Here is a 25,649-nt window from a genome sequence, read left to right on the forward strand (position 1 = left end):
ACATCTGTGTATGTGTATGTGATATCACAGATATTATGAAGTATGATGGCAGGAAAACTCGTTGAAGGAACATAATTCAGGCTGAGAAGTTTGAGGAGAGCTCTACATAGGAAATGGCACTTGAGCTGTACCTTGATGAATGAATAGTTTCCTACAGCTGGGACCTGAATGAGCAAAGGCATTGCGGGCATGAACAAGGTATATCACGTGATCTTACGTAACTTGAGCCCAGGGGCCATGAGGCTGTGCTTGGGTAGGCCAGAGCCAGGTTCTGAAAGGCCTCATGTATCTTGTTGAGCTGTTTGGATCTTGTTTTATGGGTCATGGGGGGCAGGGGGGTGGCATCAGGGTCTCTAAGCCAAAGAATGATTTGATCAAATTGCGTTTAGAAAGATAATTTATTGGCATTGAGAAATGTAGATTGAATAGAGGAAAACGACCAGGGAGATCAGCTAGAAAACTTCTGGGAAATCGCTAACATAGATGTTTACTGTATTGGTGGCATTATGATTATCTCATTTAATCCTCACAAGTAACCTTTTGAAGTGGTGCCATTGTCCTCATTTTTAAAGATGAAGTCATTGAGGCTTAGAGAGGACAAGTAATTTTCTTAAGATTGTACAGCAGGGAAGTGGTGGAGCCCAGGTGCTGGCTACAGCGTCTGTGTCCTTAACCTTCACCACCCTTTGCTGCCTCCCATCACTGCAGGTCAGCTCAGTAAAATCATGAGCAGTTCAAATTTCCATTAAAAAATGCAGTGACTTTCTGAATCAAGGTCTTTCTACCTTTCATTCATTCATTCTCTTATGTATGCCCAATCTTGTGTCAGAAAGTATTTATAAGATTATTTACAAAGATCCAATGTCATAAAACAAAATTAAAGACAAGTAGATATACAAAGTTAACTACATATCTCGTATCTTATAGCAAATAACTTTCAGGTAGACTAATGAGTTGAGTATAAAAAAATGATGCCATAATCATGGCAGGCAGTTATTTATTAGCTTTTGGGATAAAGAAGAATTTTCTAAACGTAAAAGCAGTGCAAGAAACAAATTTAAAAATTGATAGATTTGGCTCTATAGTAGCTAGAAACTTCTATATGTCAGAGAGCACCTTTTACAAATGGCAATTCACAAACTAGGAAAGAGTTCCTCCAAAAATATCCAGAATATATAAAAAGGTCTTGCAAATCAACAGACAAACAGTACCTCGTCAAAAAGAAAACTTGGCAAAGAACATGAGTGGACAGTCCTCTCCAGTCCAACAGGGTTCTAAGGCACAAGAGTGATCAGAATCCAGATGGGTGGAAGGGGAGTAAGAAAGAGTGGGGAGGATAATCTGCAGGCAGAGCTTACATTTTAAGCTGGAATTTGAAAGGAGCTAGAACTTTGCTTGCTTGGAAATTGGGGTGAAAATGTTCCTCCTGGTGGGAAGAGAAGTCAGAGTGATAATTGGAGAGAGTAGGTAGGTTTGGGTCTGTCAGATCTGGGATCCAGCTTCTTTGGAATACAGTGTCCTCATTAATAAAAATAGGCCTTATAACAGTCCCCGCGTTGCAAACATTAAATGAGGTGAAGAATCTGAAGCACTGAAGCGTGGTAAGTGCTCAATAAATGTCAGGCCTTTGCAGCTTGTCAGCCTTGGTGGTGTTCTGACTCTGAACTGGAGTATGCGCTCCCTGAGGGCAGGGATAATGATTCTTATTTATCTTCCTTTTGAGCCCTGGCATTCAGACCCTTTCAATTTCTGACCACACATCTTGGGACCAGTCCATATAGATGATAACCTTAACAATATGTGTAAATGTGGAATCTCATGTTTTGTGATGTAAGAGGCAGTACACTGAAACAATGCATACTCTTCGTTACATTCTAGGCAAAGTTGGTTTGTGGTGATCTTGAGTCTTAGAAGAAAACTACCATAGGCGATACTGTTCCAGTGGGAAAATGCAACCTCGTTCCAAACCAATTTAAAAGCAGCATTTTGACCCACCATTGGTCACTGGCTTAGCCCTCACACTGTAGTTGTTATCACAGCGCACACTAACGAGTGACAGCCGAGTTGCGGTGAATTTTCTTCTTGGGTGATCACTACCATACTCGTAGGCCAAGACCTTGTGGATCTAATTTTCACATTTGTACTTAAACAGTTTATCCTTTAAAAATAATTGAATTACCCGGACACAACCTGCCGAAATTAGAGGCTGCCTCGGGGAAGTATTTTAACTTTGTGAACTTCCTTTGCAGAACGCTAGCTGAAATGGCAGCCGCCACATCCGTCCACGTGGTTGCGGTAATTGAACCCATCATTCAGCATGCCGACTGGTTCTTCCCTGAAGGTGATTACCTTTTCAGTTTCATTGACTGCCTAAGCAACATGAAAATAGTATAAAAATCTTTTTAAAGAAGAAAATACATCAGTAATCCCTTTCACTTTTTCATGTTTCTTTCCAGACTGTTTATTTGCGTTCATATTTTGACATAATGGTAACCACATTATTTTGTATTTCTCTTCGTTTCCATTAAAACAAGAGTCATTCATTCAGCCAGCGTATACTGAATACCCACTAGGTGCCATATGTTTGCTGGTAAGACGTGCAGTCTTCCCTGGAGGAATTTGGGCCCTTGGAAAAGAAGGCCACATAAACAGAGAAATTGTCATTCTTGGCAAATTAAAAAGATAGGTGGATGGAGAGTGATTTGACAAACTCAGATGTTGGGCAGGAAGACCTAGGGATTGCTTTATAGAGGAGGTAACATTGAATAGGCTGGAGTTTTCTGCTTAGAAGAAGGCTTTTTGTTTCTCTAGACAGATAGCTGGGTTTGTGCAAAGGTGGAAGATAAAGCAGGAAAGGTTGATTGGGGCCAGTTTGTGAAGATCTGAGAATTAGGATTTCATCCTATAGGCAATAGATTTTCAAACTGTGTTTGTTGCAGTGCTGGGATCCTCAGAGGTCTCCATGGTCCCCTTTGGGTGTACTGGTTAGGCAAATGTTGGGAGTCGGGACCTCCCAGCCCTCCTTTGCCCAGAGCAGCCCTGCTGTCACATCCTCTGGGGTGTAAGCTCCATGATGCCAGGATGTGCTCATCTTTTCTTCGCCACTGTCTTCCTGCCATCAAGAATCACACCTTGGGCCGGCCCGTGGCTTGGCGGTTGAGTGCGCGTGCTCCGCTGCTGGCGGCCCGGGTTCAGATCCCGGGTTCGGATCCCGGGCGCGCACCGACGCACCGCTCCTCCGGCCATGCTGAGGCCGCGTCCCATATGAAGTCCCACACACTAGAAGGATGTGCAGCTATGACATACAACTATCTACTGGGGCTTTGGGGGGGAAAAAATAAATAAATAAAATCTTAAAAAAAAAAAATCACAACTTACTTGTGTGGGTTGCGCAATAAGTGTGTGATGGATGAATGAATATTGGCATCTGTCCAGAATTTCCTTTGAGAAAACGAGTCTTGCAAAAACTGCCATAGGCAGTGTGGAGTTGATGTGGCCTTTTATTTCTGTTTTATATCAAACTGTAAATATCTGTCTCTTTTTTGTGATTCAAGTAAGTAATCCATGCTTAGTGTCCTCTTCTGTATCCCATGATTTTTTTTTTTACGAAAAAGAAAGCAGAGGAGTTGTGTAGCTTAAACTCTGAATCGTATGCCCTCCCCTATTTCTAGCTCTCTTATTTCACCTCCCCTGGTTTGATAAACCATTCTTAAGGTGAGGATGCCCGGAGCTTCCACTTGTGAATAGTGAGGGCTTGTGGACTGAAGAATGAGATTCCTGTTCCAGTGGGGTGTTTTAAAGCTCAGTCAAGCCCTGTGCTCTTTGTCTCATATACACTTGTTTCTTTTTCTTCTTGCAGAGGTGGAATTTAATGTATCAGAAGCATTTGTACCTCTTGCCACCCCAAATTCCAATCACTCGTCCCACACTGGAAATGACTCTGACTCGGGGACCCTAGAGAGGAAACGACCTGCCAGCATGGCAGTGATGGAAGGGGACTTAGTGAAGAAGGAGAGGTATGTTTAGAGCTGTTCACTTTCAAACCAGCAGTAGATGTCATGTACAAGAATTATTAAACCCTTGGTGTCTGGTACTGCCTCAATGGACTTATAATATCAGAGTGGCCCCCTATGTACCCATGACTGTTACAGTCCAGATAGTTTCAGGAATTCTGCTCTAGTTCATTCCAAACATTAATCTGACCATAAAGTAGGTATGTAGCTTGTCAGTTAACATTTGTACCATATGCATTCAAGCTTTACTTGGTGGTCTGTGATAAGCCCTACACAGTGGCATCACACACGTTACAAATTCACCTAAATGTACTTGATCGGGGGAAAAAGGAAGAAAAAGTTAAAAATTGTGGACATACATCCAGGAGTGAATGTGAGAACAATGCACCTCTCACAGTGAGTTGTGTGATTTGGTGTTTAGAGAGACATATTTTTGGTATAACTTGGCTCCTCAATGGAAGCCAAGCACTGAATCTGATGTTCAGCTAGAGAAACCTCAGAATTTGCCAATTCTGGAAGAACAAAATGGCTGTGCTGGACTAAGTGAGAGACTATGTCTCTAAACTAGGCTCCATGGACAATTGATGGGATTTTCAAAGGTTATTGAGGCTGTTTGTGATTTTTGCCTTCAGATGCAAATCTATCCAGTATGTGTGGTGAAACGCCACTGTGTTCACCAGTAATGCCAAGAGTGAGAGAGGCCTGTTTGCAGTAGCATGCTTGTCTTGCATACATGTTATAATATTACTGGAAATAGTTTTACATTCAAACTAAACAACAAGCTGTTATTTTAATTGACCAATCTTATAATGAGCTTTGTTTTTTTGTTTTGCTTTTTTTTTTTTGTAACCTATATAGCAAAGGAAGAAGCTTTACTTTCCCATTCTGTCACTCTGAAATCCACATTTATTATGTGCAGAAGTTTTACTGCTCTGAACCCCCATTCACACATTTGGTAGTGCTTCCTCATGGCAAACTCTGTCCTCCACAAAATTAGCTTTCATATATTTTAAGTTCGAAAATGCAATATTATGGGTGTAGTTAGCATACAATAAACAATTCTCAGTTATCTGCCTGGGTAGATTCTCCCTGCCAGCTGACCTAGTAAACACGAGCTCAGGGAGCCATGTATCTTTTTATTTTCTGAACTGAAAAAAATGTTTTAAAATTCATGTACCAGTGGTCTTAAATGAAAAGTGAGTCTTCCTTCTACCCTATCCTCCAACCACCATCCCTTCCCAAAAGCAATTATTTTTCGGTCTTACGTATCCTTTCAGATATGTTCTTTGCATACACACATACCAATATTTCTACATCTCAGCTTAAGAGGCAGTGTGCTGTGACAACCTTACATTGCCACTGGGAGGACTTCTGTACTTAGCTTCCACCTTGTTCCCCAAACACACAGATTTGAGATGATGGGCTTGTATGTAGTGCTATGGAAATAAACACACTAACACGATGTCACTCACTCAAGATGAGGCCTGCCTGTTTGCTTTCAGCTGCTCATACCCACATTGAGAAAGGACACTGATCAGTACCAGGTCTGTTGGCTCTCTCAGGTTTAAAGCCAAGTTGAGTTGCTTGCCTTGGTAATAGGAATGACCATTAATCTGGTCCTTGCCGCTTCATTGCTTGCTGGGCAACTTGGGTGGCTATCCCCGTGTGTAGGGTTTAACACACGTGGAGCGATGGGCTTCTGTGTCAGTAATCTGCTCGCATGGTGTGTTGACTGTTTCTTCTCTCTGTGTAGCTTTGGTGTGAAGCTTATGGACTTCCAGGCCCACCGGCGGGGTGGCACTCTAAATAGAAAGCACATATCTCCCGCTTTCCAGCCGCCACTCCCGCCCACAGATGGCAACACTTTGGCTCCAGCAGGCCCAGAGCCCCCTCCCCAGAGCTCTAGGGCTGAAAGCAGCTCAGGGGGTGGGACTGTCCCCTCCTCTGCGGGCATACTGGAGCAGGGGCCGAGCCCAGGCGACAGCAGGTAAGGAGGCCAGCTTGTGCTGGCAGGGGTGCTGAGCGCCCCAGCCTTCTTGCAGGCGCTGGCCTGTGGGAGTCCATGCCCACAGAATCACTGGCATAGAGTGAACCAGATTTGCCCTCACTCTTCTGGTGGCAAAAGATGGAAAAAAAGGCTGCAAATTGCTTGCTTCCTTTCCTGTTTTCAAAAGAAAGCAACGTTTATTTGCATTCTTTACCATATTGCTTTGGTGCTGGAAGCTGGAAGCCAATAGGTGTCTAGCAGTGTTATAAACCTCTTTACCTGTGTGATGTGTACTCAGTGTTCATGTACCATTTGCTTGTTGTCATCCAGTATGCTAACTAGTAAACATTTGAATGTAGCAAGTTAGTTAGATTATAGTATTCCTGGCATTCATTCATTCGTTCATTCACTCATTCACTCACTCACCCTCCCACTCACCCATCCATCCATCCATCCACCCACCCATCCATCCATCCATCCATTCATCCATCCATCCATCCAATAAGATTTTCTGAGTAACTGATAAATGCCGGACACTGTACTAAGATCTCCTCGCTCCCTAGCTTTCAGTCTTGTAGGGGAGTTGATACATGAGTACAAGGTAGAAAATATGATAATATATTTTCTTAAAAGGCTCTTTTGTTGCTTAATCTTTTGATTAGCCACCTGGAGTGGGCCACAAATATATAGCAACTTTAAGAAAAAGTACGTTTGAACTTGAGATTTTTATTTAATTTGCTTTAATTCAGTTCTCCACACTTGACCCAGGCAGGTGACCACCCGAGAGGCCACTTTGGGTGGTATCTCAGGTGGTTCTGAACTGGCAGCTACTGTAAAAGGTGAGCCCCTCTGCAGAGTATGTGCTAAAACTTTTATTGTCATTTGCTCTACTTTGGCCACCTATAAAGCGCTAAATGGTCATATATAGAGTAAAATAAATGCATAAAACAAGGATGGCCAGTTTATCCATGCATTATTTCCACCCAGAGAGATGAATTTGCCTTGGGAGAACTCCCTCACCTCATCTTCTTTGGGATGGGGAGGAAGTACCTTGTGGTGTGTGAAAGTAGCTCTCTATGAGATAAGAATCTTGTTAAATCCTCATAGCTGAACTCTGAACGCTTTGTCATTCCTGAATTCCTTTTTACTCATGTAATTTGGGGAAGTTCAATTTTTGGTTAAAAATAATTAAGGCTTCAAACTTCCTAGGGCCTCATATGCTCATTGTAAGCTCCATGTTGGCTTGTCAGTAACTGCTGCTCCATACATGTATTTGTTTGGGTTTAAATTTTTTTGTTTGGGGATAAAAGTGTTAGCGAACTCACACATTTTCATTTACCTGTAGCATTCAACTTATTTAATTAAGGCTAAATACATTATTTAAGACAATAATTAGTCTTCACTGCAGAAGGACAGATGGAATGTCAATCATCGATTTGCTCTTTTTTATATTCTGTAGATATTTTTGTGTACATTTCACTAATGACGTTCACTCTTTAATGACCTTGACAAAATATAGCTGTAAAGTTTAGTATAAAAAGTTCTGAGCCAGGAGTTAGAAAGCCTGAGTTCTGAGCTCTACCCTGCTACTAACCAGCTCTGGACTTGGAGCAATCATTTAGCTTCTCAGAGTTTCTCTTTCCTTGAGTCCACATTTTTTATAATAATTGGGCACCTTATAGAGTATTAGTATTTTGCCATAGCTTTTGCTTGGTTTTTTACAATGTATATGTCCAAATCACGTTATTTCAAAGTCCAAAAACCCTTTCACATGTTTTAATATTTCCCAATGTAATTACAAGCAAACTAGAGCTTGAAATTTCTTGTTGGTTGCTGTGAAATGGTCTCGATCATGATATTTGAGTGGCAGAGAAGTTGGAAGACAGTCTGATGCAATGAATCTCAAAATATGTAGTTTTGTGTGGCACCAAATAAGTGCTAGTTTGTAGGCCCAGTGTGAACTATTTAAAATTTCAGATCACCTCCTTACCTGCTGAGGTGAAAATTCTGGTTGGAATCTTATATTTTATGGCATGCTCAGCTGTTCTAGCTGGGAAGGCCTGACATCTAACTTAACTTCTGCTCCCCTTAGTCCTCCAAAACCCAAGGACTCTGCAGCTGCAGCTGCACCTGCACCGGGGAGAAACAGCAGTCAGATGACCACTGGCCAGAATCTGGCCCAGACAGCTGCCAGCTCCCATCAGCTGTCTGTCGGCCCAGTGCACAATTCCGCCGGTCCTAGTCCTCACACTGTGCGCCGAGGTAAGTAGCCTCCTTTACTGTGCGCCCTTGGGGAGGGAGGTGCAAACCTCCTTGGGTTAGTGCAGGGATTCAGGTTGCAAGGCTTTCTGGCAGATTGTTTCCATGTCTGTTGTAAAATGTTAAACAGAAAAATCAGTCATTAAAGAGAAAAATCATTGACGAGAAATGAAAAAGTGGAGAGCAGGAAAGCAGGCATTTAAGAAAGTGTTTAAGCTACAAAGCTTAACAAACAAAAAGACATTTCTCCAGAAATGCTCCCAGTTTTCCAGGAATCTGGTGTTCCAAGCCCTCACTCTGTTTTGGAACTGTCACAGCCTCTGTAGCAGCCAGGCTTTGCAGGGCTGCAAGCCACTGTAGCCTCTGGGTTGGGGTCAGGGTTTTCTGGATCCTAATTGACATATAATCTGAACTGTTCCCATCCATGCCCTCTGTGATCCTCCACTCAGCAGCCAGAGGAATTGCTTTAAAACACAAAGCAGATCGTGTCATCTCTTGGTTGAAACCCTCCAGTGGCTTCCATGCAAACCTCCCACCATGGGCCCTACGTGGTCTGGCCAGGCCTACATCTGAGCCCAGCTCTTACACTCTACCCTCTCTCACCGCACGTCAGCCATGCTGCTGCACTCTCTGTTTCTTGATGCACTAAACTCATTCCCTCTTTAGAGCTTCTACACTTGTTTTCTCTTCTAGAACATTCTGACCCATATCTTCATGTGGTTCTTTCTTCTTTTTTTAAATTTTATTTTATTGTGTTAAGTACACTTAACATGAGATCTACCTTCTTAAATTTTTAAATGTGCTGTTAAGTGTACAATACAGTATTGTATTATAGGTGCAGTGTTCTACAGCAGATCTCTAGAACTTATTTTTCTTCATAACTGAAACTTTATGCCTGTTGATTAGCAGCTTTCCATTACCTTTGCCCATTACTCACTCCCCCGAACCCTTGACAACCACCATTCCATTCTCTGATTCTGTGAGTTTGACTATTTTAGATACTTCATATAATTGGAATCATGCAGTATTTGTCCTTCTGTGATTGGCTTATTTCCCTTAGCGTAATGTCCTTACGTTTCATCCATGTTTTCATATATGGCAGAATTTCCTTCCTTTTTAAAGCTGAATAATATTCCATTGTATGTATATACCACTTTTTCTTTGTCCAGTCATCATCAATGGACATTTAGGTTGTTTGCACATTTTGGCTATTGTGAATAATGCTGCAATGAACATGGGAGTGCAAATATCTCTTCGAGATCCTAATTTCAATTATTTTGGATAAATACCCAGAAGTGGGATTGCTGGATCATATGGTAGTTCTATTTTTAATTTTTTGATGAACCTCCATACTGTTTTCCATAATGGCTGTACCAATTACATTCCCATCAACAGTGCACAAGGGTTCCAATTTCTCCACATCCTTGCCAACACTTGTTGTCTTTTGTTTTTTTGATGATACCATTCTAACGGGTGTGAGGTGCTATCTCACTGTGGTTTTGATTTACATTTCCCTGATGGTTAGTGATGTTCAGCATCTTTGCATATGCCTGTTGGTCATTTGTACATCTTCTTTGAAGAAATGTCTATTCAAGTCTTTAGCCTATTTTAAAATCAGGTTATTAGTTTTTTTGCTATTGAGTTGTAGGTGTTCCTTATATATTTTGGAAATTAACCCTTTATGGTGAAAACTCTGGTTAAAATCTTATATTTTATGGCATGCTTAGCTTTTCTAGCTGGTAATGCCTGACGTCTAACTTGACTTCTGCTCCCCTTAGTCCTCCAAAACCCAAGGACCCTGCAGCTGCAGCTGCACCAGAGAGAAACAGCAGTCAGATGGCCACTATTGCAAATATTTTCTCCCATTCTGTAGGGTGCCTTTTCATTCTGTTGACTGTTTCCTTTGCTGTGCAGACACTTTTTAGTTTGATGTAATCCTACACATCTGTTTTTGCTTTTGTTGCCTGTGCTTTTGGTGTCACAGCCATGAAATCATTGCCAACACCAATGTCATGAAGCTTTTTCTTTGTGTTTTCTTCAAAGAGTTTTACAGTTTCAGGTCTTACATTTACGTCTTTAATCCATTTTGAGTTGACTTTTGTGTATGATGTAAGATTAGAGTCCAATTTCATTCTTTTGCCTGTGGATATCCAGTTTTCCCAGCACCATTTGTTGAAGAGACTATCGTTTCTCCATTGTGTATTCTTGGTATTCTGTCAAAGATCAGTTGACTATGTATGTGTGGATTTATTTCTGGGCTCTCTGTTCTCTTCCACACATGGTTCCTTCTTATCATTCAGGTCTCAGCTCAAAGGTTACTTCCTCCATGAGTCCTCCTTGACCACTCGGTCTGAACAGATGACCACCCCCCCATCCCTACCGCTCACACAAGTCGTCCTCTATCATATCACTCTATTTCTTTCAGAGCATTTTTCTTGATCTGAAATTAAAACAATTTTTTTAGCTTATTGCCGGTCTCCCCTAGTACCTCTTAGTGATCCCCTAGTACCTCTTAGTGAGCTGGGATCTTACCTGTCTCGTGCACTCCAATATTCCTAGCCCTTGTACTGTGCCTGTCATGGAGTGGGCACTCAATAAATATTTGTGGTCTGGGAGCTTTGAGTGCCTCTTACCTCTAGAACAAGTTGGGATGATTTTGTTCCCCCTCTACCTAGGACATTTGGCAATGTCTGGAGACATTTTTGATTGTCACAACTAGGGAGGGGATGCTACTGGCATCTAGTGGGTAGAGGCCAGGGATACTGATAAACATCCTGCAGTGCACGGGACAGCCCCCACAATAAAGAATTATCTGGCCCCAAATGTCAATAGTGCTGAGACTGAGAAACCTTGGTCTAGAAAGGGACATGATTCATTGAAGATATTTCTAAAGCCAATTAAATTCCATATGAACCAGGGTGCCCTATGTCTTAACTCCCAACTGCATTTATTAGAGTATGGATGATCCTCACTATAAAATGACTTGTGTTTTTGGTAGTTTAAGAAACAGTGAGGGGCCGGCCCCGTGGCGTAGAGGTTAGGTGCGTGCGCTCCGCTGCTGGCGGCCTGGGTTTGGATCCTGGGTGCGCACGGAGGCACCACTTGTCAGGCCATGCTGTGGCGGCCTCCCACATAAAGTGGAGCAAGATGGGCACGGATGTTAGCCCAGGGCCAGTCTTCCTCAGCAGAAAAGAGGAGAATTGGCATGGATGTTAGCTCAGGGCTGATCTTCCCCATTAAAAAAAAAAGAAAGAAAGAAAGAAACAGTGAATTTATTATATCAAGCGCATTCTGTATGTAGTAAAGAATGTATTTACTTTTAATTTTTGAATTGGATATAATTTTAGATTTATAGGAAGGTTGCAAAGGTAGTACAGAGAACCCCCGTATAGTCTTCACTGAGCTTCTCTTAATGTTAACATCTTACAGAAGAATTCTTGAAATCAGGAAATTAACACTGATACAGTGCTATTAGCTCAACTTCAAACTTTAACCAGATTTCCCCAGTTTTTCCAGTAAAATTTCCTTTCTGTCCCAATATCAATCCAGAATCCCCCGTTGCATTTGTTTTTTATTTTATTTTTTGTTTTTTTTAAGGAATACAACATGATGATGTAATATACATATACATCATGAAATGATTACTGCAATCAAGTTAAGGGGTTAATATGCAAAATATATAAGGAACTCATCAACTCAATAGCAAAAAAAAACAAGTAACCCAATTAAAAAATGGGCAAAGAATATATTTCTGAGTCCATATTCTTTTTATCGTTTTCTCTGTAGCCAGGACTGGGGAATAGAATAAATAGTAGTTTTGCCATTGAAAAACCTCCAGTTACTTGGAAAAAATTAATGTATAGACATGATAAATCCTTAGAGGAAAAGTTCTGAGGCCACACAGTAACCAAGTATATAATAATGTTGCCTAGACAAGTGCTAAGGGAGGTCAAGGAGATATGTAGGCTGGCCCTGAAAGAGAGGCAGGCTATTAGAGAAGAACTGAGAGGGGATTCCACCAAGCAGAAACGAGCAGCAGTGTGTATGGGGAAGGCGTATCTCTTACTCCAGTCAGGACCTTAGATCAATGCATGACAGAAATCAGGTATCAGCAGGATTACTCTTGAAAATTTCTAGGAGGGTGCCCCCTCAGAGGTTCAGTAAACCAGGATAGCTAGATTTTTTTTCCCTTAATAGATCTCACTTCTTCAGTTGTTGCTGATTTGAGTTGAGGAGCAATGCTATTAAAAAAAAAAAAGTGTGTGTATTCAGCAAGAATCAAAAACAATGTCAGCATGGGAGATGCTCCCGCTCAGAGAGATGTGTGGGCAGGACCAGCTCAGGGAGCAGCAACTGATGGCCCCACCTCCCACTCTCCACGTTGGGCCTCTCTCCTTTTTGGCAGAGCTCCTGTCATTGAAGTCCCACATGTTAATACATGTCACTCGTTAACTGCACTATAATGGGGAATAGTAGGCACTGGTCCGACTGCCCATGAGGGCCACAGCCAAGGTCTAGTGAGAAGCAAAGGTGGATAGGCCATGCAGGGCAGAGAGGGGTGTCCTGCACCGCCAAGGTGAGTGAGTGAACAGGACCACTAAGCAGTAGGGAGCTGTTCTAGCTTGAGGGGGGTGGAACACAAAAGCAGCATTTTCAGAGGGTTGACTTGACTGTAGTGGAGGCCACACCGGCTATGGCAGTGGTGCTCGCAAAGTGATGAGGCCCCACCTTGGGGGAGGGCGGTGGCCACAGGAATGGACAAATTCAGGAGAGTTGGATATTCTCACACGGCCTGGTTGATGATGCTGGTTGTGGTGAGAGGCAGTTGTGATACATAGGAAAAGGCCTTGGACTCAAATTTGTGTTCTAGCTTTTGCCTAAAGTCACATAACTGGTTAAAGGCTGCTAATTCAACCTTTCCTAACTTGATTCCTACAAATATAAAATAGAAATAAAAATGGCTTCTTAAGGGGTACATTGTGGGGATTAAATGTGATATGTCTGTGTATGAAAGGACTGTCTTTATAAAGCACTACACAATGGTTAGGTGAAATTTTAATATAAATTACAGGCAAGGAGGCAAATTCAGGTACACTGCTTGGTTACAGACCCCCACTTTATCCTTCTAAAGGCTGTCCTCTCCTTTCAGCCGCCATCATCTTCATCTGTATCCCAGCTGATCCTTGGGGGACATTAGGTCTTCTCTACCTGGATTCCAAGTATAACCCTACTTTCAGATTGAGCCTCCTTCATAGCCACATTAGGGGTCTTTCCTGCGTCCTGCAGTCACAGATCTCAGGCTTCCTCACAGGATGAATTTGATCCTTTCTGTGCCCACCTCAGCCTCCCAGCACCTTCATGGGTGGTCTTAGACAAGGCCTGCCTTTCTCCCAGCCTGGCCTCCACGTGGGACTTGGGCCCCATCGCTTTGCCACACTACTCTCTTGCTGCCTCTCCTGATTCCCTCTTCCCCACTAAATGTCAGGATTGATCTTTTATTCCATATGAATTTACAATTAATATTTCTAGACCAGAAAGCTATAAAATTTTCTTTTTAAGTTGCTTATGGCAATCAGAGTATGGCTAATACTCCAGATTCCTTCTCTTGTCAGCTGGTTGGTTATTTCTGTCGGAAAAGGTCTTCTGAGTTCCTGGGTCAAAAGTTCTAGGCCAGCATAGCAGAGCAGACTTTATATCTTTTTCATTCCTGAATTCTGGGCTCTATGAGCAGGGAGCCAGGCAGTGTGGGAAGGAAGAAGAGGAAAAAGAATCCAAGGAATCCACAGGACACGGGTGTTAACCTCTGTTTTGCCACTTACTAGCTGTGTGACCTTTTGCAAACACTTGACCTCTCTGAGCCTCAGTTTTCTCCACCATGAAATGGCTATAACAATGCCTGTCTTGCAGTGAGCTTATGAGACTTAAATGAGACAGTTTCTGTAAAGGGCCTAACTTGGTGCTGGTGATGTGTTAGGTGAACGACACATGTTCATTTCTGCCCTTCATGTCCCTCTCCCTTTCTTGGGGGATTAGTAGGATCTCAGCAGAATTTGAAAAATGCTAAAGTCTCTTCTTTCTACCCCTCCTCCCAGCCCAAAACCTGTTGTTTTTCCATCCTGCCTTACCCTCCTCAGTACCAAATTCCCACCCCCAGTGATGCTGATCTCAGCTGGTGTAGGGAGGAGAGTGTTGTGATTCAACTCTCCTTAGAGAAATAATTCTAAGGCAATCTTCCAGACTTATCTGCACTTTTACCTAGAATCTGTCTATTAGCTCAAATGATTCTGAAATTGGTAGAACTTATGTTAAAAAAAAAAAAAAATCAAGCCCTCTAGGAGAAGATGGCTTCGGGCCAGGGGGCCAGGGTATGTTCAGGCAGACTGGGCATGCTTAGGGGTCGCCTCTTATTGCTCTTGCTTCTCTCCATTTCTTCGCACGCTCTTGGGTCCTGAGAGAAGAGTGCTGCTGAGTGGCCTGCTGCACGGGCTTCGAGCAGCCACTCCGTGTCGCGGGGCGGCCTCTGTTAACCGAGCTTCTTCTTACTGAACTTTTACAATGACAAGTCTTTAAAGACCTATTTGTGTATAATGTACTTTTTTAAAATAAACTTTTCATTGTGGAATAATTTTAGATTTACAGAAAAGTTGCAAAGATGGTGCTGAGAGTTCCCGTATGCCCTTCACCCACTTTCCTCTATTGTGAACATCTTACATCACCCTGGGTCGTTTATCACAGCTAAGAAACCAACATTGGTACATTGCTATTAACTAAACTCCATACTTTGTTCAAATTTTACCAGTTTTTCCAGTAATGGCCATTTTCTGTTCCAGGCTCGCTCCCATCCAGGAGACCACATTGCATTGAGTCCTCGTCTCCTTAGTCTCCTCTGGGCTGTGACAGTTTCTCAGTCTTCCCTTGTTTTTTTATGCCTTTGACAGTTTGGGGGAGTACCGGTCAGGCATTTTAAAGAAAGTCCCCCAATTTGTGTTTGTCAGATGTTTTTCTCCTGGTTAGACTGGGTCTGTGGGTTTTGGAGAGGAAGACCACAGAGGTGCAGTGCCCTCCTGGTTGCATCCCATTGGGGCACTTACTATCAGCGCAGGTTACTACTGGTAAGGTTAGCCTTGGTCCCTGGTTCATTAGGTGTTGGCTATCACTGTGCTGTTCTTGCTGAAAGGTGCTTTTCCCCCTTTGTGCAGCTGTTAAAAAACCTGCTCCAGCACCCCCGAAACCAGGAAACCCACCTCCTGGCCATCCCGGGGGCCAGAGTTCTCCAGGAACATCTCAGCATCCCCCTAGTCCGTCACCAAAGCCATCCACCCGAAGTCCTTCTCCTCCCACTCAGCAGCCAGGCCAGGCTCCGGGCCAGCCCTGCCCCACCTCGCAGCTCTCTGCCCCGCGGAGGTACTCCAGCAGCCTGTCTCCAATACAAGCTCCCAATCACCCGCCACCGCAGCCCCCGACGCAGGCCGCGCCACACACCAAACCGAGTAGCCAGGGCCCGCCCACCCCCATGGCACTGCCCGGTGAACATGGACTTGAGCAGCCATCTCACACCCCTCCCCAGACTCCAACACCCCCCAGTACTCCGCCCTTAGGAAAACAGAACTCCGGCCTGCCAGCTTCTCAGACCCAGGCGGTGAGTAACCCTGAGACTGCGCAGCCACACGCTGGAACCTTACCAAGACCGAGACCAGTACCAAAGCCGAGGAACCGACCCAGCGTGCCCCCGCCCCCTCATCCTCCTGGCGCCCACTCAGCTGGGGATGGCAGCCTCACCAATGCAGCTCCCACCGCTTCCAAAATAGTGACGGGTAAGTGGGGAATCGGTTCAGGTATTTCTCCTTTCTACTTCGCATTACTTTTGCCCTACTCTCCTTCGTTTAAGCTTTGATTTATAGTAAGGGTCAGCGAACTACACCCGCAGGCCTTCTGGCGCGCAGCCTGTTCTTGTAAATAAAGTTTTATTACAGCCGTGCCCGTTTGTTTACCTACGGTCTCTGGCTGCTTTTGTGCTAAAACAGCAGCATTGTGTAGTTGGTTCAGAGGTCATATGACTCAAAGAGCCTAAAAGATTTACTACCTGGCCCTTGAAGTTTGCCGACCCCTGATTTATAGTTTCATTATGGGTTGAAGACCTATCTACATTTACATTTTTCTAAGTATAATGACCTAATCAGGTGGAAGGTATTGTACAACATGAGCATGAAATTTCTTAGTGAATTTTGTTAGTGAATTCCTCATTAAAATGCTTATATTCCTTCTAAGAGGAAAAATGTCCATAGTAAATGAAGCGTTTTAGGTATAACTTTAAAAAACATGATTTGTGTCAAATTGGATGCTCTTAGAAGATCTCTGGGCAAGATCACATCAGAGTGCCAGCCTCCAGTAGTGAGGGAGGGAAGAAGCAAGATTTTTCCATAATTTCCATGGAAACCTGTTTTGGGTGGTGGTGATTGTGCAGATTTTAGTGGGCTACCAAATGGGATATTTTTATATAAGTAATATAGAACATGACCATTTTATTTAATTATGATTTTAAAAAAAATTTAATTATGATTTTAAAAAAAAGTGCTCTAATCTACTATTTGATTTAAGGATGGATTTTTTTTTTAGTGTGTTTTTAAAAATGACAATTAGGAGCCTTGAGTTATGTCTTACAACAGCCCAGTTTTAAATTTTTCTAAGTGGAGCTATTTTTAGAGAAGAAGCTGAAATATACCTCTGGGCCCTTCAGCCGTACTAAGTGACTTCTCAGCTGAAAATGAGGAAAGCGTACAGCCCAAACTGGATGCTCAAATGAGGAGGGTTAACCAACTAGTCTAACTTTTGATAACTTTTTTTTTTCAGGAATATAATGCGTAATTTGCACGTGTTATAAATGGCTAATAACTTTTTTCTGATGACACCTCAGCTTTTATTTTTAAAAACAAAACAACATTGGTTTGTTTGTTTGTTTTCCAATAGATGCCCTCCCTAGTGCCCTCACAGGTGGGGAAGGTTTCCAGGACTAAGGTCTGTAACCCCCCAAGCAGCTTGCCCCACAGCTCCAAATGCTCCTGCTTAGCCGTGTTGTGCATATGTGCTTTTGACTTTGTGCTCCGGAGCAGCCATTTGACCCCATGCCAGCCGTTCCGTAGCATGTAGACATTACTTTTGTTTTTGTCAGAAGCATTTTGAGCTGCAGCGCTCTGAAATCAGGAGGTAGATGGCAGTAGATTGAGAGCCTGACTTCCAGCGCTCAGATAAGACAGTAAGAATGTGGTCTTCCTTTTTGGTAAGGCTTTCACCGGTGTTCTGCTCTTCTCAGCGTGATTTCCCTGTCATTGATTGGCTCACCAGCATCCAACCAAAGAGGACTCGGGTGCAGTTAGCACGGAAAATTGTTTCCCTTGCATCTTGAGCTTTAATTTTTAATTTTATATCTTAAGTGCAAGTTAACTGCATGGAGCTTCTTAATTTGATGTTGGACATTCTCAGAACCAAAAAAAAAAAATCTTCCTCCAAAGATTCCCACACTAAATTCCTTTGCATTCTAGCATGCTTACATTTTGCTTTCTTAAACCATAGGAGCTTTTTAAAAGATGCTGTGAGGCTCATCTGAATCATGCCTTCAGTTCCACATTTGGATAGCATAAGGCTCTCATTATTGGTACAATAGCTTTAATCAGCAGATTGGAGCCTTAAGCCTTCAGTGGGCTACTTAGCCAGAGTGTTCACAGCTTGGGTCTGAGTAAGACTTTCTGTAGAAACCAGAAGGGAAAACAGGAGTGCAACCTTTAAAACGTGGAGGGGGAGGGCACAGGTGTGATTCTGCCTTCCCGACTCCTTGGTGATTAACCCAAAAGCCTGGGGTTGCTCAGTTGGGTGGGGAAGTCATTTACAGACTAAAGTAACTAAACCCTAAGTAAGGCTGAGCCTTTTAACAATTCAATACTTGTGACACGCCACAATTTTATTCCAAGATCTTTTCTTTTATTTAGACAGAAAACTATGAACAAGAATTAGGTCTGGTCTTTAATACCCTTGTTATCTGGTGTGTATTTATTCCAGAAGGTTATTTAATGATTTGCTACAACACTGTGATGCTCTCTACTTTACTTTATAATTATGAGATAAGTGAAATTTTATATTAAAAATACTTTTCCTTAAGATATTAGCTAAGTATTTAAAAACCAATCTATGCTGTGAATTCTAACTCAAGAAATTCCAGGTCGCTACAATTATATTTGTATTGTAATTTCTTAAAGACCCCTTGGACTGCCATTAGAAGCACACAAAAGGCTAACATTTAGAGTCTATGAATCCGCTAGGGTTGCTCATGCTGCTATTAACCGTTCTTGGAGATAACCATTGGGTATTTTGAGAAGAAAGAATGAAACTTCCTTGGACAGGCAATCTTTTCTTATGACATCATGTTTTCACTTGGAAAACTTGAGACAGACAACTTCCTGAAAACAGGTTATTCATTTAGAGCACTTAATCCTAAAAAGTTGAATTAAAGTCTGGGGTTTAAGATAAGTTCTTGGAGGAGATCACTGCTGCCAAGCAGGTCTGGCAGGAAACTTCTGGCAGCTCAGCACCAGCACCAGAGAATGGAGGGATTCTGGAATCAATATGAGTCTCTTCTTATTGTTACTCTAGAAAGCGGTAGGATTTTAGCTTCGCGAGTAAAAGAGTTTACATCTTGCTGTTTTTAAAGTAATAGATTTTAGCAAAGAATGTTCTAATTTAAACATTTTATTAAATAATTTAGATGTATGACCTGCCATATTCAGTAAGAACTGAAATTGGAATATTTAATGGTAAGGAAAAGGCACCTGATTGGCCAAAGCATTTTTGCTACTTTATGATCATGTTTGTGCACTAATGCCTGTTACTAACCAGTCACTCTCACCGTGCCTGCTTGCATCCCTACTAATAGTGCACGTACTAAAGGAGGCTGGCTTCGCTCTTGCTTGCTGTCAATTACTCTGAGGACTAAGTGTGTTCACAGACGTGCGACAGGTGGTCACAGGGCGGGTCTTGTTACTTCTTTAATCTCCATTCTGTTCTATACCAGGCAGGCTTGAGGTGTAGTAGAAAGAACATACACTGTAGAGTTGGATGTGCCTGAATTAGAGTTTCAGCTCTCTGTGTAACCTCAGGCAGGGCACAACCTGGTTGATCTATAAATTGGTGACATTTGTGAGAATTGTTGTTGAAGGGATTGCCTCAGATAAATAAAAGCATCTAACGGTTCTTAATATACAGTGCATCTAAATAAATAGTAGCTATTTATTATCATTTTTATCGAGAAAAAATAGAGTTATGTATTAAATTCATTTGTCAACGTTTTTAAAACGCATATGCCCAGATCCAGCCTTCTAGGACCCAGGTGCAGGGGGTCTGGGGCCTAGGCATCCATATTTTGATTCTGATGCACCACTTCGTTTTCTTAGTATCAGTTCTTTCATGAGTTAAAAAGACAGTGCTCGGGAGTAGAAGATATTTCTTAATTTAGTGAGCCTGAGAATACCCATGAGTCATTCGTGCACTGTGCGCTGGTAGACCAAGTCACTCTCATAGTAGTCAATAAAAACTCGACACTTTGCTGGTTCTCATGGTGTTCTTTTTAAAAATTAAACTATTTTTATTTCATGAAAGTAATGCATTTAAAAAATAACCATGGATATTAAAGAAAATTTGGGAACTAGAAATAAGTCACCCTTCTATAGTTGAAGAAGTCCACCATTCATATTTTTTTCCTTTAGTGTTTTTTCCTCTGAAAAGCGAAGGAGTGCATGATCATAATTATTTTGCATATACAGATTTGACCTTGCATTTTTATTTTACTTTACATCATATGCTCTTTCCCATGTTATAATGTAGTTTTACAGCCATCTTTTTCAATGACTGCATGATATTTCATTAAGCAGATGTATTATTGCTCATAGTTAGACATTTGAGTGGTTTCTGCTTCTACTTGCTGTTTATTTTTAATAAATAGATATCAGAATCATGTCACAATAAACATCCAGTGAGACTTGAACAGAATCTCTCCTTTGACTAAAATAATAAAAAGTTGACTCAAAGTCTCTTGTAGACTAGAAAGTCTCTAACAGCCCTAGAAAACTGATGAGGCGTAACAGGAAGTCATTCCCTCAGACTTTAGTTTAGAGAGGAGGATGAATGGTGAGGAGGAGGTGGTTGATTCACCCTCCGATTGTGCCTGAAATGTTTTATTTCAAGGATGTATTTGGATCCATTACGTGTCAAAGTGACTGTCAGAACAACCTTGGAATTTTTGAGGGGTAGGTTTATAACCCAAAGCTCATATTCAAGATTGTTGAAGTGACAAACCTTCTAGCACCATACCCTAAATTATAGAACGCCAGTTCTGGTCCTCGGAGGGCCCACTTCCTGGATCATGATACTCAATAAAGGAAGGAACCTGATTACATTTGTCTGAGCCCAGATCAGTGGTGAGCCACATCACATTCTGCCTGTGAGCTGAGGCTGCATGCAGGACCTCTCTCTCTCTCTGGTTTTTTGTTTTTGTTTTTTTAATAAAATATCTGTCATATGAACTTTGCTCCAAGCAATATGCTCAACGACCAGCCCTTCTTAGAATGCATATAATGAAAAGGAATGCCTCATGTAAATTCATAGCCCGAAAGGTTTAGAGGCATTCAAAAAAAATAAAGAAGGATTCCTACAGGTTTCTTCCTAAAATAACCCTTTTCTCCTTTTTACTAAAACGAACAAGAGTGTTTAAGACTCACCCCTCAGCTCCTCAGATACTGTATTCTCTCTCAGGACCCTCCCCCAAGGACATACAGGCTCCTTTGGGGAGGAGGGAAAGCATTCTGCCGAGTAAGAACCGGATGCCAGGGTCCAGCCAATGTGGCTTTGAGCCTCTGTGAGGAGTTGAGCCTCTCGGTCTCCCTTTCTTGTCTCTACAGTGGCTCTCATGCTGCCTTCAGATTATTCTGTGGGGTTCACTGAGCTGATGTGATGACCTGTGTGGAGCACTTAGCACCATATCTGGTGGATAGTAGCTGATCAATACTGTCAGCTGTTGTGATGAAGATTAGTCTCTTTCTGAAAGCTGGCTCTGCACACATGCTGTGATTCTTACTGCTTTGTATGTGGAAACACATTTGTTGTTTTCTTTCAAGCAACAGTTCACGTGAGAGTGAGAGAGAGGGCTGGGGAAAGAAAATAACTAACCTCAGGCAAACCAGACAGAGGAGGCGGAGTAAAGGAACTTCCCTTATGCTCCCACCACGCATTTTTTTCCCCTGAGTATATAAGTAAGTGTATTCATCATAAATAGTTAGAGAAATTCAGAAATGTACAAATCCAGAAATTATATGTTATGTAAAAAAACAGATAGCAAATTTGTCCTCTGAAAAGAGTCTGTGGCTGATAGGTGTTAGATTGTGTGTAAATCCAGATATTAACAAGTAGAAATCTAATTGGTATGTACAACGCCTTTGCATCATGCACCCCCCACCAAGCATGTCAGTTCCATAGTTCCTTGTAAACTCTCTGGGCCAAGAAGAGACACTGGCTGGTTGCACCATGTGTCTTGTTGGGTTAGGATAATGGTAAAGGGATTGAATTTGCAGTGGATTTCTTGTACCAATGCTGCCTTTGAGACACAGCTACTTCTCTTTACTTGGGGCTATAGGAAGGGAGGATTGGAAAGATGATTGGGCTAGATGATTCTTCATCTGTCCATCCATCCACCCATCCATCCAACCAGCCACAAAATTTATTGAGCATCTACTATTAATGAGTCACTGTTCTAGGCACTAAGGATAAACTGTGAACAAGACAGATATGTTTCCTGCCCTCATTGACTTCCATTCTGATGAGGACAAATCTGAGACATCTTCTATTCTGTGCACACAGACCACCCTCGACTGTACCATTGGATGATGCAATTTAGCACAATTCAGTTGGTTTTACAATTATCATAAGACTTGAATTGTCTGAAATGACACTCAGCACCTGAACTCTTAGACACCTTGGCAACTCCATAAATCTAGAAATTTCTCTGAGTTGTGGTGCATAGGAAACCTTGAGGGACAGGTCTGCCAACCCAGGAGTCATTGAGAGAAAAGGGACATCCCAGGTCTTAGAAAATAGACCTCTAAGCTCAGAACTGTAGGGACATGTGGGGCCAGGAAGAGGTCTTAAAGCCATGAGCCTCCCAGAAGTGCACCTGCATTTGCCAGGTCTGCCTGTGTGGTTGAGGAGCAGGCAAAACAGAAGTGATGTCAAAAGCAGCTCCCAGCAAGGGCAGACATGGTGTAACTCTGCACCACAAGTACACCCCCACCACCCACTCTAGTTCCCTCCCTGCTCCTTACCATGACTAGCTCTAACCTGGCAAAGTGAAACTGCAACAAATCTGAACGTCTCCCTTCTCTCTTGCACCAGCCCTAAAATATCTAATAAGGGTCTCATCATTTATTAGAACCCACATCTACTAGAGGAAAGAATTCTTCTGCCTTAATTAGGGGCTGTCTCCTCCACTTGACCCTAGGCTTCGTTAAAGCTGGGTCTGTCTTGTTCACTGTTGTGTCCTCAGAGGTAGAACAGTGCCTGGCATGGGGCAGGTGCTCAGAAAGTATTTGTTCATGAAGGAATGAATCTGAAACTCACCATCTCACTAGGAAGAGGGCTGTGATTGGTGAAGATGTCTTTTGTGAGCTTAGGAGTGAGGGACAATGACTTGAGGAACATGTATTTGCCATCTTGCTAAAGGAATTCCAGCCAACATAATAAGACATGCAAAAGGAATTAGAGGTATAAATATTAGAAAGAGAAGAGAAAATTAATATTTGCAGGAGATTTGGTGGTCTACCTCAGTGATTGTCAACCAGGGGTGACTGCGCCTCCCAGCGGACATTTGGCAATGTCTGGAGACATCTTTGGTTGTCACACTGGGGAAGAGAGGGCTGTGTGCCACAAGCATCTAGTGGGTAGAGGGCAAGGATGCTGCTAAACATCCTACAGTGCACAGGACAACCTCCACAACACGGAATGATCCGGCCCCAAATGTCATTAGTGCCAAGGTTGAGGGCGTAGTATTAATAACAGGAGGAAAACTCATCAGCCTCAGAGGAGGGAGCTCTTTCCAGTGAAGCTCATCTATTCCTGTACCCTAGATGTTGTCAGGAGGTTTCAATTAGTGATTAGAGGCATTGTTAAGAAAGAGATTTCCTTTCCTCAATCAGAGCAAGCAAATCCTTCAAAGGTTGCCTCTCTAAGGACTGCCATGGGCTCGCAGAAAGGACCACCAGAGCCAGGAGGCGGGGCTGTGCCACATGGCTGCCCTGGGGTCTCAAAGGCTTGACTCAACTTCTAAGGGCTGATGGTGCCTCTAGTAAGGGAATGTGTGTGTGCATGGGCTGACTCTTAAACTTTCCAGCTTCTCTTCTTATCAGAGCATCCTTGGGTGGCCTCTTGGGTGTTACCACGCGTTGATACCATGTCTCCTCGTGTTTTTGTCCAGACGCCAATTCTAGGGTTTCAGAACCGCTTCGCAGCATCTTTGCTGAAATGCATTCAGACTCAGCAAGCAAAGACCTACCCGGCCACATTCTGTTGGATATAGACAATGAAACAGAAAGTACCGCCCTGTGAAGAAAGCCACCTGCCAGCCCTTGACCGCTTCCACCCTGGTGAGTGGAACAGGGGCAGGCGGACATTTATCTCTGCAGACCAAACAGTGAAAAGCTTTCAGTGGAGGGAGAAAGGAGGCCTTACCATGCAGGACTGCCTTCTCACAGCCTGAGGAGACGGCGAGGCTGACACTTAAAGCTGAATGACCTGTGTCTTGAAGTTGACTTTCTTTACATAGGAAAGAAATCATGCCAAAAAATCAAAAAGAAAGAAAAAAAATAAAAGAGAAATACCAGAGTGGAAAGAATATTATTGCCGAGACGTGTCTAGGAGGCTTTTGTCAATGCTGTAGTGCAGGCGGCACCAACAGCAATTTGGAATGCATAAGAAGCAGTGCGTTAACTATCTATTTAATAAAACACATTCATTATGCAAGTCGCCTACTTCCTGCTACCTGAACTTTCATTCTCATATATCAGGAGGGAGGTTCCTCTCCTTCAGACGTGCTGCAGAATCATTTTGTATGAAGTATGGTCTTTGTCTCCCCGCCCCCCTCAAAACCATGAGCATTGATGGTGACTGCTGGATCTGTCACCTCAGCAAACTGGATATGACTTGTGCCTTGTTGGATTGCCAGAATGTAGAAAGGAATGTACTGTTCTTTTCTTTTTTTTTTTTTGAACAATGTAATTGCTACTTGATAAGGACCGAACATTATTCTAGTTTCATGTTTAATTTGAATTAAATGTATTCTGTGGTTTATATGAAAACTTTATAATTCTTGGAGGCAAAACTGTGGATTGTGTGTGTGTCTGCGCGTGCATGTTCACATAAGCAAATGGAATTGTGATGGGACATCTAGGGGTCTAATTGTAATGGCAGAAGTTTGAAAGAGTGAAGATCAAGGTTACGGCAGTGAAACCAGCCACCAGGTGCCCCAGAGACCTCCTGGACTGGCTGTCTCTCCCGAATGTTCCGTGGGGAAGGCTCTTCCTTTGCTCTTACCAGTCCTGACACCCCTTTTTGTCCCTCTAGAGACACTTGGACTCTTGGAGGTGGCCTCACAGTCACTCAGCGCCATGGGCCCAGTGCAGAAGTCAGAAGCCGTTACTATCTGTGGGAATTCCCTTTCCCAATGACTGGAAGCCACTTCTTTCCCAGGATTGAAATACTTGGGAAGAGTGAATGGGGAATTGGAGCAAAGTGAGGCCAACGGTCTGGATGGCTGTTCTGATGACAGCCCCTCCCTGTGGCCCAGATTTGGTGGTCTTCTCTTGGAAGTAGAGGGACACACTGCCACTGTTGGCTTCCCTGAGCTGTTCCATTGATAGAGTTGTTTGCTAGGTGCATCAGTGACCTGTCCCTTGCTTAGAAGACGTTGGACCTCCTTCCACTCTGAATTAACTTAACAAGTTTAACTTGAAAAGGGCAATCACTTTTTCCTCTTAACGCAAAGCTCTTCGTGCCCCAAAGTACTCCCTACACTTACTAATTATGTTGAAAATATGTACCTGTAAACCTGTTTCCCCCATATCTTAAATTTATGTTTATTAAGGCTCATTCTTCCTCCCACATACACCATCCATGCTCTTTTTCTCTACCCCTTTAGCTATAGAACAAACCTTGTAAGAAAGCAAAGGTCTCGGTGTCAGTTGCTCATCAGTATTGACCCCTTCTCCAAGGAGGCCGGCTGTCCACAGTCAGCATCTCTGCGGCGCCTTAGAGATGCTTCCTCCACGATGCCTGAGCTCGCACTCAGGAGGAAACTGGGA

General features: G+C 42.8%; 1 protein-coding gene across 3 annotated transcripts in view; it reads left to right on the forward strand.

The window, feature by feature from the left end:
* Window positions 1-24,645, forward strand: part of ARHGAP17 (Rho GTPase activating protein 17) — a 90,365-nt gene extending 65,720 nt beyond the window's left edge. Inside the window, exons 15-21 of one of the 3 annotated variants that reach the window (XM_058569825.1) lie at window positions 2,250-2,341; window positions 3,860-4,016; window positions 5,767-6,000; window positions 8,093-8,262; window positions 15,459-16,073; window positions 19,016-19,064; window positions 23,768-23,851. In XM_058569825.1, the coding sequence (XP_058425808.1) occupies window positions 2,250-2,341; window positions 3,860-4,016; window positions 5,767-6,000; window positions 8,093-8,262; window positions 15,459-16,073; window positions 19,016-19,023 (1,276 nt within the window). In that variant the 3' untranslated portion in view covers window positions 19,024-19,064; window positions 23,768-23,851. Of the gene's footprint in view, window positions 1-2,249; window positions 2,342-3,859; window positions 4,017-5,766; window positions 6,001-8,092; window positions 8,263-15,458; window positions 16,074-19,015; window positions 19,065-23,767 lie in introns of all 3 variants that reach the window. The other 2 variants (XM_058569824.1, XM_058569826.1) reach the window with 2 other exon arrangements.
* The last annotated feature ends 1,004 nt before the right edge of the window (window positions 24,646-25,649 follow it).

Source organism: Diceros bicornis, chromosome 26 (assembly GCF_020826845.1).
Source record: "Diceros bicornis minor isolate mBicDic1 chromosome 26, mDicBic1.mat.cur, whole genome shotgun sequence".
In the NCBI taxonomy this organism is placed as follows: domain Eukaryota; kingdom Metazoa; phylum Chordata; class Mammalia; order Perissodactyla; family Rhinocerotidae; genus Diceros; species Diceros bicornis.